Genomic DNA, 13,025 nt, shown 5'->3' with positions numbered 1-13,025 from the left:
TTCAATTGAAGGGCATCTAGGTTGTTTCCAGGTTCTGGCTATCACAAACAATGCTGCTATGAACATAGTAGAGCATATATTTTTGTTGTATGATAAGGCCTCTCTTGGGTATATTCCCAAGAGTGGTATTGCTGGGTCCAGGGGTAGGTTGATCCCGAATTTTCTGAGAAACCACCACACTGCTTTCCAGAGTGGTTGCACAAGTTTGCATTCCCACCAGCAATGGATGAGTGTACCCCTTTCTCCACAACCTCTCCAGCAAAGGCTATCATTGGTGTTTTTGATTTTAGCCATTCTGACATCCCCTGTTGAATTCTATAAGTTTAAGATTACCCTGTGTGTCAAGATCAGGCTCTGCAACAACACCATTGCATGCTTCGCCATCACCAATACTACTGAGATGGTCAAAGTTGGAGTCATCATTGCTTTGGTCCACAGGATTATACAATGAGAATGAAACTGACAAAAATCACTTAGGCTAACCCATGTGGATAACATTCCAGTGCAGGAAATCATATTTGCAGAGATTTAGGGATACTTGCCTTTTGAATAGTCACTGTCATTTTTGTAAAACCCCTGTGAAGTCATGGAGCTCCGTTTTCAATAGTGCGACTTGTCCCTCCCGCAAGAAACCCCAGCAGTGTGTAAGATCAAGTTTTAGGCATAACTCCCTCATGCATGGTTAAACTGGACTTTTCATTTGGGTGTATAATCTTGATATATAGAATATATACTGGGTACCTTGTATTCTTGAAAAGGCCCCAGAGAAAGACATTCTTCTCACTTGGGCAAGAGCAGGAACAAAGCACCACTTGGCTAAAAAGTTAAAAATGCCAGGCTCTGGATTTTACACTACCACAATTCCCCCCCTTTGATCTAGCCACCTTAGATGTTATCTCGAAGTCTGAGCAGTTCCCCTTAATCAGCTAACATTTGACAAAATGCTAATGCAGAACAACATCCGCCCATTTTCCTTCTGTAGATTATGCAGGTTGACATGGCTACTATGAGGTTCTGTTCCCAGCCACCTAGGAAGAGAGTTCACAGGATGGTCATGTTTTCTGTTTGTTTTCGTTTTTTGTTTTCATTTATCAGTTACAAACTTCTAGCTTTAACTAACCACACAGAGGTGGTTAAAAGACAAACTACCTCTCCCCCTCTTAGAAATCACAGCCCCTTCCTCTATTTCCCCTTTTCAGATGTGCCTGGGTGCTTCACAATCATGGGACCTTTGAGACAAAAGTAAGATAACAGGCACCCACTTTATCAGCCTTATCTCTCTTCTTGGTCCTGAAAAATGTGTGCCTGGTATCCTTGCTACTTCTAGAGAATTGCTAATTGTGTCTGTGTGGGAATATAAACTAGAAACCTTGTGAAATAGGGAGACATAATTGAAAGAAAAAAGACATATGAGAGGAAGATATGTATGAGCTGATTCAGTCACCCGCAGATCCCTTTAGTGTTGTGGAATTGCCCTCTGTATGCTGTGAATATGTTTTTATTACCATTGGTTAATAAAGAAGCTGCTTTGGGTCTATGGCAGCACAGAATATAGCAAGGCAAAAATTATAAGCAGAGATAGAGGAGAGAAAAAAAACAGTTGAGTCAGAGAGAAGCCATGTAGCCACCAAAGGAAAAAGATGCCTGTCTGCCAGAATCTTAGTGGCAAACCACAAACCTTGTGTTAAAATATAAAATAATACAAATGGGTTAATTTAAAATGTAAGATTAGTTAATAAGATCCCAAGCTAATAGGCCAAACAGTGCTTTAATTAATATAATTTTTGTATGATTATTTTGGGTCTGGGTGGCCAGTAACTAGCAAACAGCCTCCTACTACACTTTAGCCTGTCCTACTTTCATAAAACGTCCTGTCTGAACCCTTAGGGGGCACTGAGGCTGAAACTAAGAGGTCTCCGATAATTCAAACCCTTCATCAACAACCATATCTATAGCAATAGGAACAATGAATGAAACAACCATCATAACAAATAAATCAAGAGTAAAGTATGATATTGGTGACTTATCCTTGCACCTTGGATTGATTCCTACCAGAATACTAGAACCCATGAACACTTAATCCCAAACCTTACTTACATACACGAGGAATGCATTCTGTGTGCAATATGTTCATTGTGAAGTAACTGGAAATACTGTCTGATATAGCTATTGTGATGAATGAGAAAGGCTAATGTTCATATTTGTACCAAGTTTGATAGCCATAGTCACCAATGACCAAGAGGACACTAAAAATACCAATTTTAACAAAAGAAACCCATTGAAATGCTATTTAACACCAATTTGGAGAAATATCACAGAAGCACCAGCCCTTTACAATTTCAACTTGGGAGAAATGTCTCTTAAATCATCCCTCTACCTTATGAAGAACAAGGGAAGAATAGATTTGAGATGTCAGACATAAAAATAGCACCAAACACAAAATTCCTCTCAGCATTTTTGGCCTCAAACATATGGCAGACCAACTCTGTGATTGGCACCCAGGACAATAAAACTACAGAGATTGTAAACAAAAATGTATACAATTATTCTGATTGGAAGCAAAATGAGGAGCCATCATTGACTGGGGTGACATCAACATCTGCCACACACACACATACAAAACAAAACAAAACAAAAAAGCCCACAAGATTACCAGAACTGTACCTCAGTAATAGGAGAAAATGATGGAGGCATTTTCTCTCTTCAAATACAGTTCTACTGTCATATAGATGCAAATGTACAAATTTACTTTTTGGACTATACCCAAAATGGAATAAGCCAAACATGACTGTAGTGTTTGTGGCCAAACTCCCCAACCTACCATACTATAATGGACATATGGATAGGGAAGGCTGAAACTAATTCATTTTTCTACCTATATGATGGGATGGAAATTATAGCATTGGGGACACAACATTCAGATTTCCATTGAGTTTTGGCTCACTGCCAAAACCCTTCACATCTTTATGGTTTTGAAACCTCACCACCTGATAAGAATCCATGCAGACACACAGACACATTGTGCCTGCACAGTGTTCTACAGAACTCAGATTATACCTTACCACAGACAGCCAAAGTTTGTACTGACGTGGCCTATATATTGTTACAATTTTTAATGCAAAAGGCCTCAACTCTTACATAGAGATCTATATGAGAATCTCTGGGATTGGTATTAACCAATGCAAACAAGACTGATGCACTGACTAATGTCAACTCTTGCATACTGGTTGACCGCTCAATGCAATCACCCAATTCAGACTGGACTTGTAAGGGCTCATGTGTACAAATTTCCTGTAGTCCTTTAAGGATTCCTACTTCAACTGGACCACCACTATACAAGGTTTAATACACCAACAACAAAATAGCAAAATAGCAAAAAAGATAATGGAATAGCCTAATTGACCTTAGTCTTTATCATACACCATTCTCAGAAGATTTACAACTTGACAACTACATTTACTGTTACATCTTTAAGAAAAATTATAAAACCAAAGGAACAATGGATTCCACTAATTATCAATGATACAATGGAACCCACCTTTATAACCAAAAAACAAAAATTTGATTGCAAAAAAAAATAATTTTTGTGGCGTTTATACCCTGAATGCCACTACATGACAACGAAACAAGACTCATCAATACCTCCAGATAGCCACACCAGGAACATCACATACTTTTTCCTCCCCAAATATGGAACATTAGTTCCCAGACTGTTGAAATTCCAGCCTGGACTTTTTTCAGCTACCAAATTAATTACATTAACCCAAGAATGGACATGATACAATGTACAACTAGAGGATTCCCCAGATCCTAGGATTCCTCTGTGTCAAGTACCACCTAAAAATGTCAGACTACAGAAACATACATTGGCGGAAAACAGCAGGTATGGACCTTTCCAAACTGGAACCCTGGAAGCATATATAACCTGGACTTCCCAATTATTTCTACATGATTCTCCTACTATCACAGCTCAAGGAATGGGGCATTAGACACTTTGTGACCCATAAGGCCATATTCAATATATCACATGCAGGAACTCTGCACAAAGGACCCCAATTTGGTGAAGGCTATGTCTTCCCCATAACGTGGAAATTCTGTGAAATCAAAGAAGGCAGCCAAACACCATGCATTATTGAAAAAGGAGGGTAGGATGAGAACAATAAATTCTTCACAGCCCACTACAAGGTGGCACTTTTCAACATCCCTCCTTCCCCACCAATGGTTACTGGGGAGTCCATGGTAATTCCTGACCTTAGTCTACCTAAATCACATAATTATACCTAGGATCCCAAAGATCTCATTTACCTTCAAGCTCAAATCATGGCTCCCACCTGAAGCACTCTACTCTGAGCCTGAATTCAGTAGAATACCAGTCTTCCCTACTCCTCAGGAAATAGATTTGCTTCCAGAAAGCCCTTATAAATCAATAGTTGCTGCAGCTATGTTGGCTGGCTCCTTAACTGAAGATGGCATAGTTTCCTCTGTTCTTTTTCAAGCAAGATACAGCAGATATCAGAAATGGACTAGGTACTACTCATGAACTTACTGGACTTCATCTGGAAATTCATGTATTAAAGCAACCATTGGCAGATATTAACAAATATACAGCAGGAAAGTTGAAGAAATTATCGGTTGACAACCAGATCTCTTAAAATTATCTGCTACAACTTATTCAGAGAAATAAAGAGAAGAATGCATCTAATCAAGATTCACTTTGCAATGAGTACACTGACATATCTCAGCCATTTTCTATGGGAAAATGTCCATATATAAGTCTCTACTGAACCCAAGGAAAACCTCTTGGTGTGGGCATGGATTCTACAAAAAAGAAAAAAGAAACACTATAGCCTATATCCATAGTCAGCAAGCTTACAAATGTTCTTTCTACCCCTAGTAATAGTGGAGAGGGTTCCTGAATTGGCCATCTCCTACAATCAGATTGGTTACTGCCCTAATTTTCTTAAGAGGGCCTTCATCCAGTAAGTGATGGAAACAGAAGTAGAGATTTACAGCCAAGCACTGAGCTGAGCTGCAAGAATTCTGTTGAAGAGAGGAAGGACTTTTAAAAAATGCTTTTTATTTGTTGTGACTGATAGGATATTTCAATTTTACTATACTTGCTTCTCCACATAGATATTATTCCACTGGGGAAAAAAGGAGAGCTCTTGGCTTTTTGCACATATAATATTGGCCCTTTCGCATATAAATTCCTTATGATTCTTTTGGGCTTGTTTAATAAACTTGACCTTAAGAGGAACTATAACAATGAGCTCCATAGACGACTACCATACCAGAAGGAACAAACCAGCCAAGCATGATTCTGGCAGATATATCTGGGCAAACCATGACTAAAGAAACTTCTTCAGGAAATGTTGCATTCAAAATTTTTGCTTCTGCCCCACAATGTCAATGACATTTTGACAAAAGAGAGCATCTATACATTAGTCACAAACCAGAGATGGATGCCGCTGGAGACTCAGCAGACTTCCTGATGCTTTATGTTCATCATTTTCTTTTTCATATTAACATACAAAGATCTAAGAAACAATATTGGAAGCTCATTATGAAGCTTACTGAAATCTTAGTTGCTCTTTTAACTAATAAAAGAACAATACCTCTCCCATGACCATGAACCACTTGCACCTACTTGACACCAGGCAAGTAAGGAAGATAATCTACTGTGATTAGCTTAGCTCAGGTTCCTGCAGTTTCAATATTGCTATGTCCCCCTTTACAACATGTATGTCTGAAAGTGATTGCATTTCTTTTTAGTTCTGAATGTGTTTTCAACTTGGTACATACCAAACCTAGAGAAAATAAAAAAAATAGGAAAATATCTATATGCCAGACAGATCAAAACAATATCCTGTGATCTATATTGTTTTGACCATTTTACTTAATAGTTATATGTTTTAGTGCCTAAAATTTATTCGCCTGCATTTATTTGCCTATTAGTAGTTGAAATATTTACTGTATGTATCAAGGACTAGCGGATAAAATGTAATGAGCATAGTTTAAAAAAAAAAGCATTTTTTTTTTGAGACAGGGTTTCTCTGTGGTTTTGGAGCCTGTCCTAGAACTAGCTCTTGTAGACCAGGCTGGTCTCAAACTCACAGAGATCCGCCTGTCTCTGCCTCCCGAGTGCTGGGATTAAAGGCGTGCGCCACCACCACCCGGCAAAAAAAAAAAAAAGCATTTTCATAATGCAAAAACAACTTAATCATGAACACTACCACATCCAAGGCTGTACCTGATAACCAGAACCCAGAATCTCACTCACTCAAGATGATCAGACACAGTCCTACAACCACAGGTCAACCACAGGACAGTATATAAGCAGATACCAAGAGGAATGCTGGGCTCTGAACATCTGCCACCTTGATGAGCCCTGCAACTAGAGCATCTCTCCCAGAATGCAGACTCTTGAACTAGAGACTTCTGTTAGAGACTGGACCTGATCATCAACTAAGATATGTCACACAAGTGAGCAGCCTTAGGGAAATAGACTTAGGACCATATCTAGGAATTTGGAAGATGAACCTTGTGTGGTGACCATCAGCATAATAAAATATAACTTTTGGAATGCTAACTATGCATATCAACCTTCTTGCTCATGAAAATCAGGATCACTTAGAAACCATATTGTTTCCTATGACTGATGTGGGTTTTAGTCTGCCACACAGTATGGAAAGGAAAACTTTTTGAAATGAAATGCAAGATAACAGATTTTTAAAGAATCCCAATGATTTGCATTACACACCTACAGCAACTTGCTTTGCTCTAAATGTTTTCTAAGAAAAATAACTTTTGAGAGTAAATGTACCCACATTTTTATGTTCACACTTGTGTTCAAGAGAATGACTTCCATGTATGTACAGGTGACACACAAGGAAAAAGGAGTTGGTTATCCTGAATCTGGAGCACTAGTAGATGGTTATGAGGCTCCAAAGTGGGTGTTGGGACAAGAACTCAGATATAATACTGTTTATCCAATAAACCAAAAGTCTTTCACAGATTAACAACAACAAGCACAAAACCTAAATATATAAATGATCCTTGGTTACATGATGCATCAACATTAAAGAGTTGTATATGGTAAATTTGCACCATAAACTGAATACACTCCAAAGACCGTGGCCAATAATTTATAACAGGAAAGTTGACCCGAAGCTACGCACAAAGTAGAAACACTCAGAATGCCCAATGGGATTATGAAACGATAGTAAACACATTGACACACTATGACTTTTATATTTACCACAAAACTACAGTAATCAACAATAAAAAAGGATAGAGAATAAAAGCCAAAACATAATGCAGGAAAATATAATCAGCTTTTAACCAAAAGATCAGAAGAAACTCAGCCAAAAAAAGTGTCATACTGACCAATGTTATCCAGCTATCTATGATTCTATGTATATAGAAAATCAAACACTGACTTCACAACACCCACAAATTAACTCAAAGTGACCATTAAAATGTTATGTTTCTGACCATCTTGCTACTGATATTTATTCCACATAGGCTCTAAAGTTCTCCAAAAAGGGAGATGATCTCAGCCAGATCTTGTTCTGTAGCCCTTCATGCTTCCTTGTGGTTTAAGGCAAACCAAGTTCCAATGATACCCACACAGAAAACACTTTAGAAGAATAATTTAATCTGCTTCCTACCCCATGGATTATTCACAAGATGTGGCATCTGTCCCATCCACCTACCCAACAGCATGCAAATCTGAGATACCTCTGCAGAATTTCCTTTTGTATCCTGGCACTGAACTTCACTGAATCATACCATGGTGGCTAACAGTAGCAGAAACTTAAAGCGCTCCATTGCTAAAGGATGATCCCCATCACTCACTCCCTTTCTAGCAGTTTCCAAACTGCCTGAAACATTTGTAAGACAAACATGAAAGTGAAATGCAATGTTCAGCACTTCTAGAAACCAGACCTTCTGCTGTCCATTTTTTCTTCTCAGATTCCCATTGTGACAAAAACAATGCCTGTGTGTGCACGCTGGGCAGTGATATCGAAAGCATCATAGCCCCCCATTCAAGGGTGGCAGAGCCTTCTCTTCCCCAGGGAATCCACAGTCAGAGGCCAAGGGCTCAGAGGCAAAGGACCACTGCCCAAGTCACCAAAGGGACCAACAGAAACAGCCTGGCTCATGGTCCATTCCAGTCCCAGCAGCTCAGACTCTGCAGCTCAGCCAACCTGGTCTTCCTAAGCTGGAGGCCATGTTCACCATGGCATGACTATGGTCTTTCTTATAGTTCTCTACAGCAGAAACAAAGGAGAATCCAGGAAAGATCCTGTAAGCTACCTCCCACTGGCACTTCCCAAAGTTCCTCACTGGTTAGGACCTCCCGGATGGACCTCAGAACATTAGCAGTGATGCTACTGTGTGAGCAGAGATCAAATGAGACTTAGATAACACAAGCCCTCCCAGCTCTGTCCTTCCACAACAGGTCAGAGAGAGTCCTAATCTGGGAAATTTGTAGTTTAGTAGAATCTTCCATCCTCCCAGAGCTTTTCCTGTTCCTCCTCCTGTTACAGCACAAAAGTTTCACGCTCCTTTCTCCCCTCTCTGTGCTGTGACTACACCTGTTTACAGATGGCCGGGGGACTCAATTCTTACACAGGTCTTCATTTGTAAACTCACAATGAAATCTACAGAAGTTGGAGGCTCTTCATTCACTGGCCTACTTTTCCTTCTCAATCAAGGACCAGCATGGAAAGAGTCTTTCCAGCATTGTGTAGCCCAGGCAGGATTAGGTGTTCAAATCAATTCTCAATTATATAGTGTGAGGCAAGCCTGAGCTACAGGAGACATTGATCTAAACCAGTGGTTCTCAAGCTTCCTAATGTCACACAGTAATACCATTCCTTATGAGGTGGTGACTGCCTACTAGAAAATTATTTTCACTGCTACTTCATAACTAAAATTTTGCTACTGTTATAAATTATACTAAAAATATCTGTGTATTCTGATGGTCGTTGGCCACTCTTCTGATAGGGTCACATGTTCCCTGTAAAGGGAGCCTCAACCCCTCAGGTTGAGAACCACTGCTCTGTAAACTATTATAAATAAATGAATCAAAAAATAGCAACTAAGAAAAAAATGGAACGAAATTATTAATGGCTGGGTAACATTGGAAAATAGATACATATAGAGATTGGCACTGTAATGCATTTAAAGAAAGTGAAGTTTAAAAAAGATACAAATAATTGACTTTTTTAAATGAATAATTGACTTTTTAAAATGATAGAATTAATTGGAAGAGCACTTAGCTATACTGACTTTGCAACAGAGTTGGTGCTTTGCTGCTAGAGAGAATACCGTTATAAGACATTGTATGACTTTGTGCCATGTAAAGTGTTAACTGCTGGGTGCTATAAACTGACACATGGAGATAAAGTCAATGACCTGTGGCTCAAATCTCTGAGCTGACTTCACTGTATCAACCATGACTGCCCATATTTGCACAGGAGAGATCCCTAAATGCACACTGAATAATCAGTACTTCAAATTACTCTCCCTAAATTGTACACCCACCAATTCTGTCTATCTGCATTCACATGGAAGGATTAAAACAAGGAGTTAAATTACACAGAGAGCCACTCACACTGCCCCAGCAGGTTCTTTCTTACGATGAAGACATCTGCATCTCACTACCTTAAACTTCCGGCCATGACCTAGCTATTGCCTAGGCTGTTTGTCCTTACAATGTACACAGTACACCTCTTCTTCTGGTCTGAAGGGAGATGCCATGCTCCACACACAAATCATTTTCCCCTTTTCCTGTTACTGCAATGGACAGCTCAGTATGTGACTCAAACCAATCACTTTAGAACTCTGCGAAGCTACAGACCTGTAATCCAAGAATTGACGGTGGTTAGTTTGGAGCATAACAAAGGGGAATGCTCAGTGGGGATACAGAAAGGGTTCAAGTCCACCTCAATCTACATATGAAACCCTGACTCAAAACCACCTTTCAAAAATACCAGAGATGCAGAGAGACTTAATACATCCTTTATGGCACACCAGCACGTAATAATGATGTTTGTGACCCTGTAATTGCCCCTTCAGCAGCATGCTAAAGGCCTGTTCTTTGACAGGGGAGCAGGGAATAGGGAGACCTTTTTGGCTGGCTGTAAATCAAGGGTTGTCTCCTTGTTATGGGAATAGTGTTTAATGGCTGGTTAATCCTGGGGAACAAATATTTGCAACTTATCATACTAATCTCTAACAGCCATGGTTAGCATACTACTTATCTTTGCCATATCTGGAAGACAGTCCTCCCTTGGCTTAATTCTACTTTGTGGCTTACTGTCTCCTAAGAATGGGTAACTCCTTATACCATCAATTCTATTTCCATCCATTCTGCTCTTCTACACCACAGTTTAGCAGTGGAGTGCTGCTCTCCACAGGGGATACTGTTTACCAGTTCCATAAAATTAACTATGGATATTCACTAGGATAGATCCGAAACCTAAATGTTAAATTTTACAAGTGCAGAGCTTCTAGAAGATACCAGACAGACCAGTGTTAAGATACAGCACAAGAGGGACTTTGGCAGGTCCAAAGAGTCCCAAGGTGGATGACAGACAAGCCATGCAGATCTCACATACATGAAGAGTTTTATTGGGAGAAGGTGGGAAGGGAGCAAAGGGAGAGAGAAGGGGAGTGCAGAGCTGCCTCATGGGAAGACAGAGAGAGAGAGGAGAGAGAGAGAGAGAGAGAGAGAGAGAGAGAGAGAGAGAGAGAGAGAGAGAGACCATCAGAGTGAGTGACAGAGAAATACTGCTCAAAGACCATCTACTTCTTCAGAGAAATAGCAGAAAGGAAGTTGGAGTGGGCGGAGCTTATCTCTTAAAGGGGCTTTTGGTGCCTGCCTACAGACCACACACTGACCTAACAGTATGGACTCTGGGTTGGCCAGTGTTCTGCCTGAATGCACCCAGCCAGGGGACAGGCCAGCATAATGACTGAATCCTAACAATCAGGGCTTTCTGAGATTGACAAATTTGCCTTCCATAGTAACAATACAAGCACTACGGGTGCTAGCATTTCAGTGACAGCAACTACAACGATATTTCTAAGTCTTGCTCCCTGTGAGCTGCACAGACACAGCCCACAGAGTCAAGTGCCGCCCAAGCCCAGGAAGTTGCAAGGACCACATAGGACACGTAGGGCCGGGAAGGAATATGCGGGACAGGCAGGGCAAGAAAGGTACATGTGGGACAAGCGGGACCACGCAGGACCACGCTGGACCCTGCGGAACTCTGCATCTGGCCGCTAGCTCTTACCCAGTCCCAGGAAGGACCCACCACCTGGCTCCTGCTGCTCAGCAGGCCGCTGGGAACAGAAGCCCCTCACTCACCATGGCCGGCCACTCCTTCCCGTCTGGGCACAGAAGCCCCTTGCTCACCCTGGCACGGGTGCCGAGTGCTCTACCCACAAAGGATCCCACAGAGCAGCACAGGGCACAACTTCCGACTTGCTCAGCAGGGAAGCTGAGCCTGAAAGCTAGGTCCCGGAAGAAGAACCCGCCCATCTGACTGGCTCAAGGCCCTGATTGGTTAGTGAGGTTTGAGTGACAAGACCTGGTGAGGCGAAGGGACACAGCACAGTCCTGACTTAAACCTGTAGAACAGAACTATCCAGTTTAGCTAGAGATTTGCAGAAAATTCCTCAGCAAGTGTCTTGTTAATATAAACCAGTGGGTTCATTTTGAGAGAAGGAAGCAGGCAATTCAGATAACATTGCATAAGAGAAACACAGGATATCTCTAGAACATTATAGACAAAGTCCACAGTGGCCACGGGCTTGATAACCACAGTCCCAAGTGTGGAAAGAGATGGTTCTCAGGATATGAAACAACCCTTTCCCAAAGGCCAGGGTCCCAGACCTTTATCAGCTCTCACAAGCATATTCCTAGTTTCAGAGAAGGAACTATTTTCTCCCACTCTATACACCAGGGCCTCAGAAAAACCTCCTAAGACCTAGACAGGTTCAAAACTCAAGTATCTAGTAGAAATTCTGAACTTTGACATTTATGTGTAAGATCCACTTGGAGTTAATTTTGAGAAGATTATAAATTGGATCTTGTGTACTGGGTAGCTCTCCACTACTCAGCAGTGATGTAGGAGAGTAGAATTGGTGATATAAAACATAGTACATAGTTAAAAAATAGAATTTAGCTGGGGGCAGGGGAGCCTCTAAGCCTCTGTGTAAAGATCTCTCTACACTAAACAGGAACATCATACTTTTAAGAGAGTTCCATTAGTTAAGCTGTATAATTTATTAGGTGTTAACTGTTTCTTTGTATTGCCTACATACACCTAATATTAACAAAAAGCATGGTTATTGTAGTGATGCCATGTATTATATGAAGACTCTCTTGTGTTTTCTCTGAATTTCAGTTTAACAGACTGTACCAAGCAAATATGAATTTATTACATAATCTTATACACAGTTTCTATTCAGCTTTATTTGTTTGGATTCTTGTTGGTCAGCATTATTTAAGCACAAACATTAGCACCATCCTATGATCAGCTGTCCTTGCTTACAAAGGATGACCACCACCAGGTTTGCTGACTGTTGGTATTTTATTATAAAAGGGGGTATTTCTGTCTTCTGAGTATACAACCTGTATAAAATTTAGCCCTAATGACATGTAACTTCATGGAACACTGGGTAGAGTCTGGTGAAGTGTTCCTATTCCCTGTCTTGAAGTTAGTGTTTGTAGCCTCTAACAAGCTTGACTTACCCTCAGTCAAGTAACAAGAGCTCTGAAATGAAAAATGGGAGCAGGGAAGAGGCAGAAAGATATTAGCTCCATGAAATCAGCAGCAGGGCAAAGTCTCCTCCTCATCCCCTGAGACCCTGACACTATATAAATGTCATGTGTGGTGGCATTTCATTTGTATTTTTTAAATTTATTTATTTATTTAAAATTTCCACCTCCTCCCATTCTCCCATTTCCCTCCCATTCTCCACCCTCCCTCTCCAGTCCTAAGAGAAGT

The 13,025-nt window shown here is 40.6% G+C and overlaps 1 protein-coding gene across 8 annotated transcripts in view; it reads right to left on the bottom strand.

Annotated features, from left to right (window-relative positions):
• LOC126490665 (zinc finger protein 120-like) overlaps positions 1 to 13,025 on the bottom strand; it is a 177,396-nt gene that overhangs the window by 45,663 nt on the left and 118,708 nt on the right. For 3 of the 8 annotated variants that reach the window (XM_050125751.1, XM_050125743.1, XM_050125744.1), the window contains exon 1: positions 11,381 to 11,535. The exons of the other annotated variants lie outside the window; for them this stretch is intronic. Coding sequence is in view for 2 of the 3 variants with exons in the window: in XM_050125743.1 (XP_049981700.1) it covers positions 11,381 to 11,383 (3 nt within the window). In the remaining variant the exon portion in view is untranslated. Of the gene's footprint in view, positions 1 to 11,380; positions 11,536 to 13,025 lie in introns of those variants that run through there. 8 annotated transcript variants of the gene reach the window in all.

Source organism: Alexandromys fortis, unplaced genomic scaffold (genome assembly GCF_014885135.2).
Source record: "Alexandromys fortis isolate MF-2015 unplaced genomic scaffold, M_Fortis_MF-2015_v1.1 scaffold_184, whole genome shotgun sequence".
Classification (NCBI taxonomy): Eukaryota; Metazoa; Chordata; class Mammalia; order Rodentia; family Cricetidae; genus Alexandromys; species Alexandromys fortis.
The sequence above is the reverse complement of the archived record's forward strand: the minus strand, read 5'-3'. Positions and strand labels throughout refer to the sequence as shown.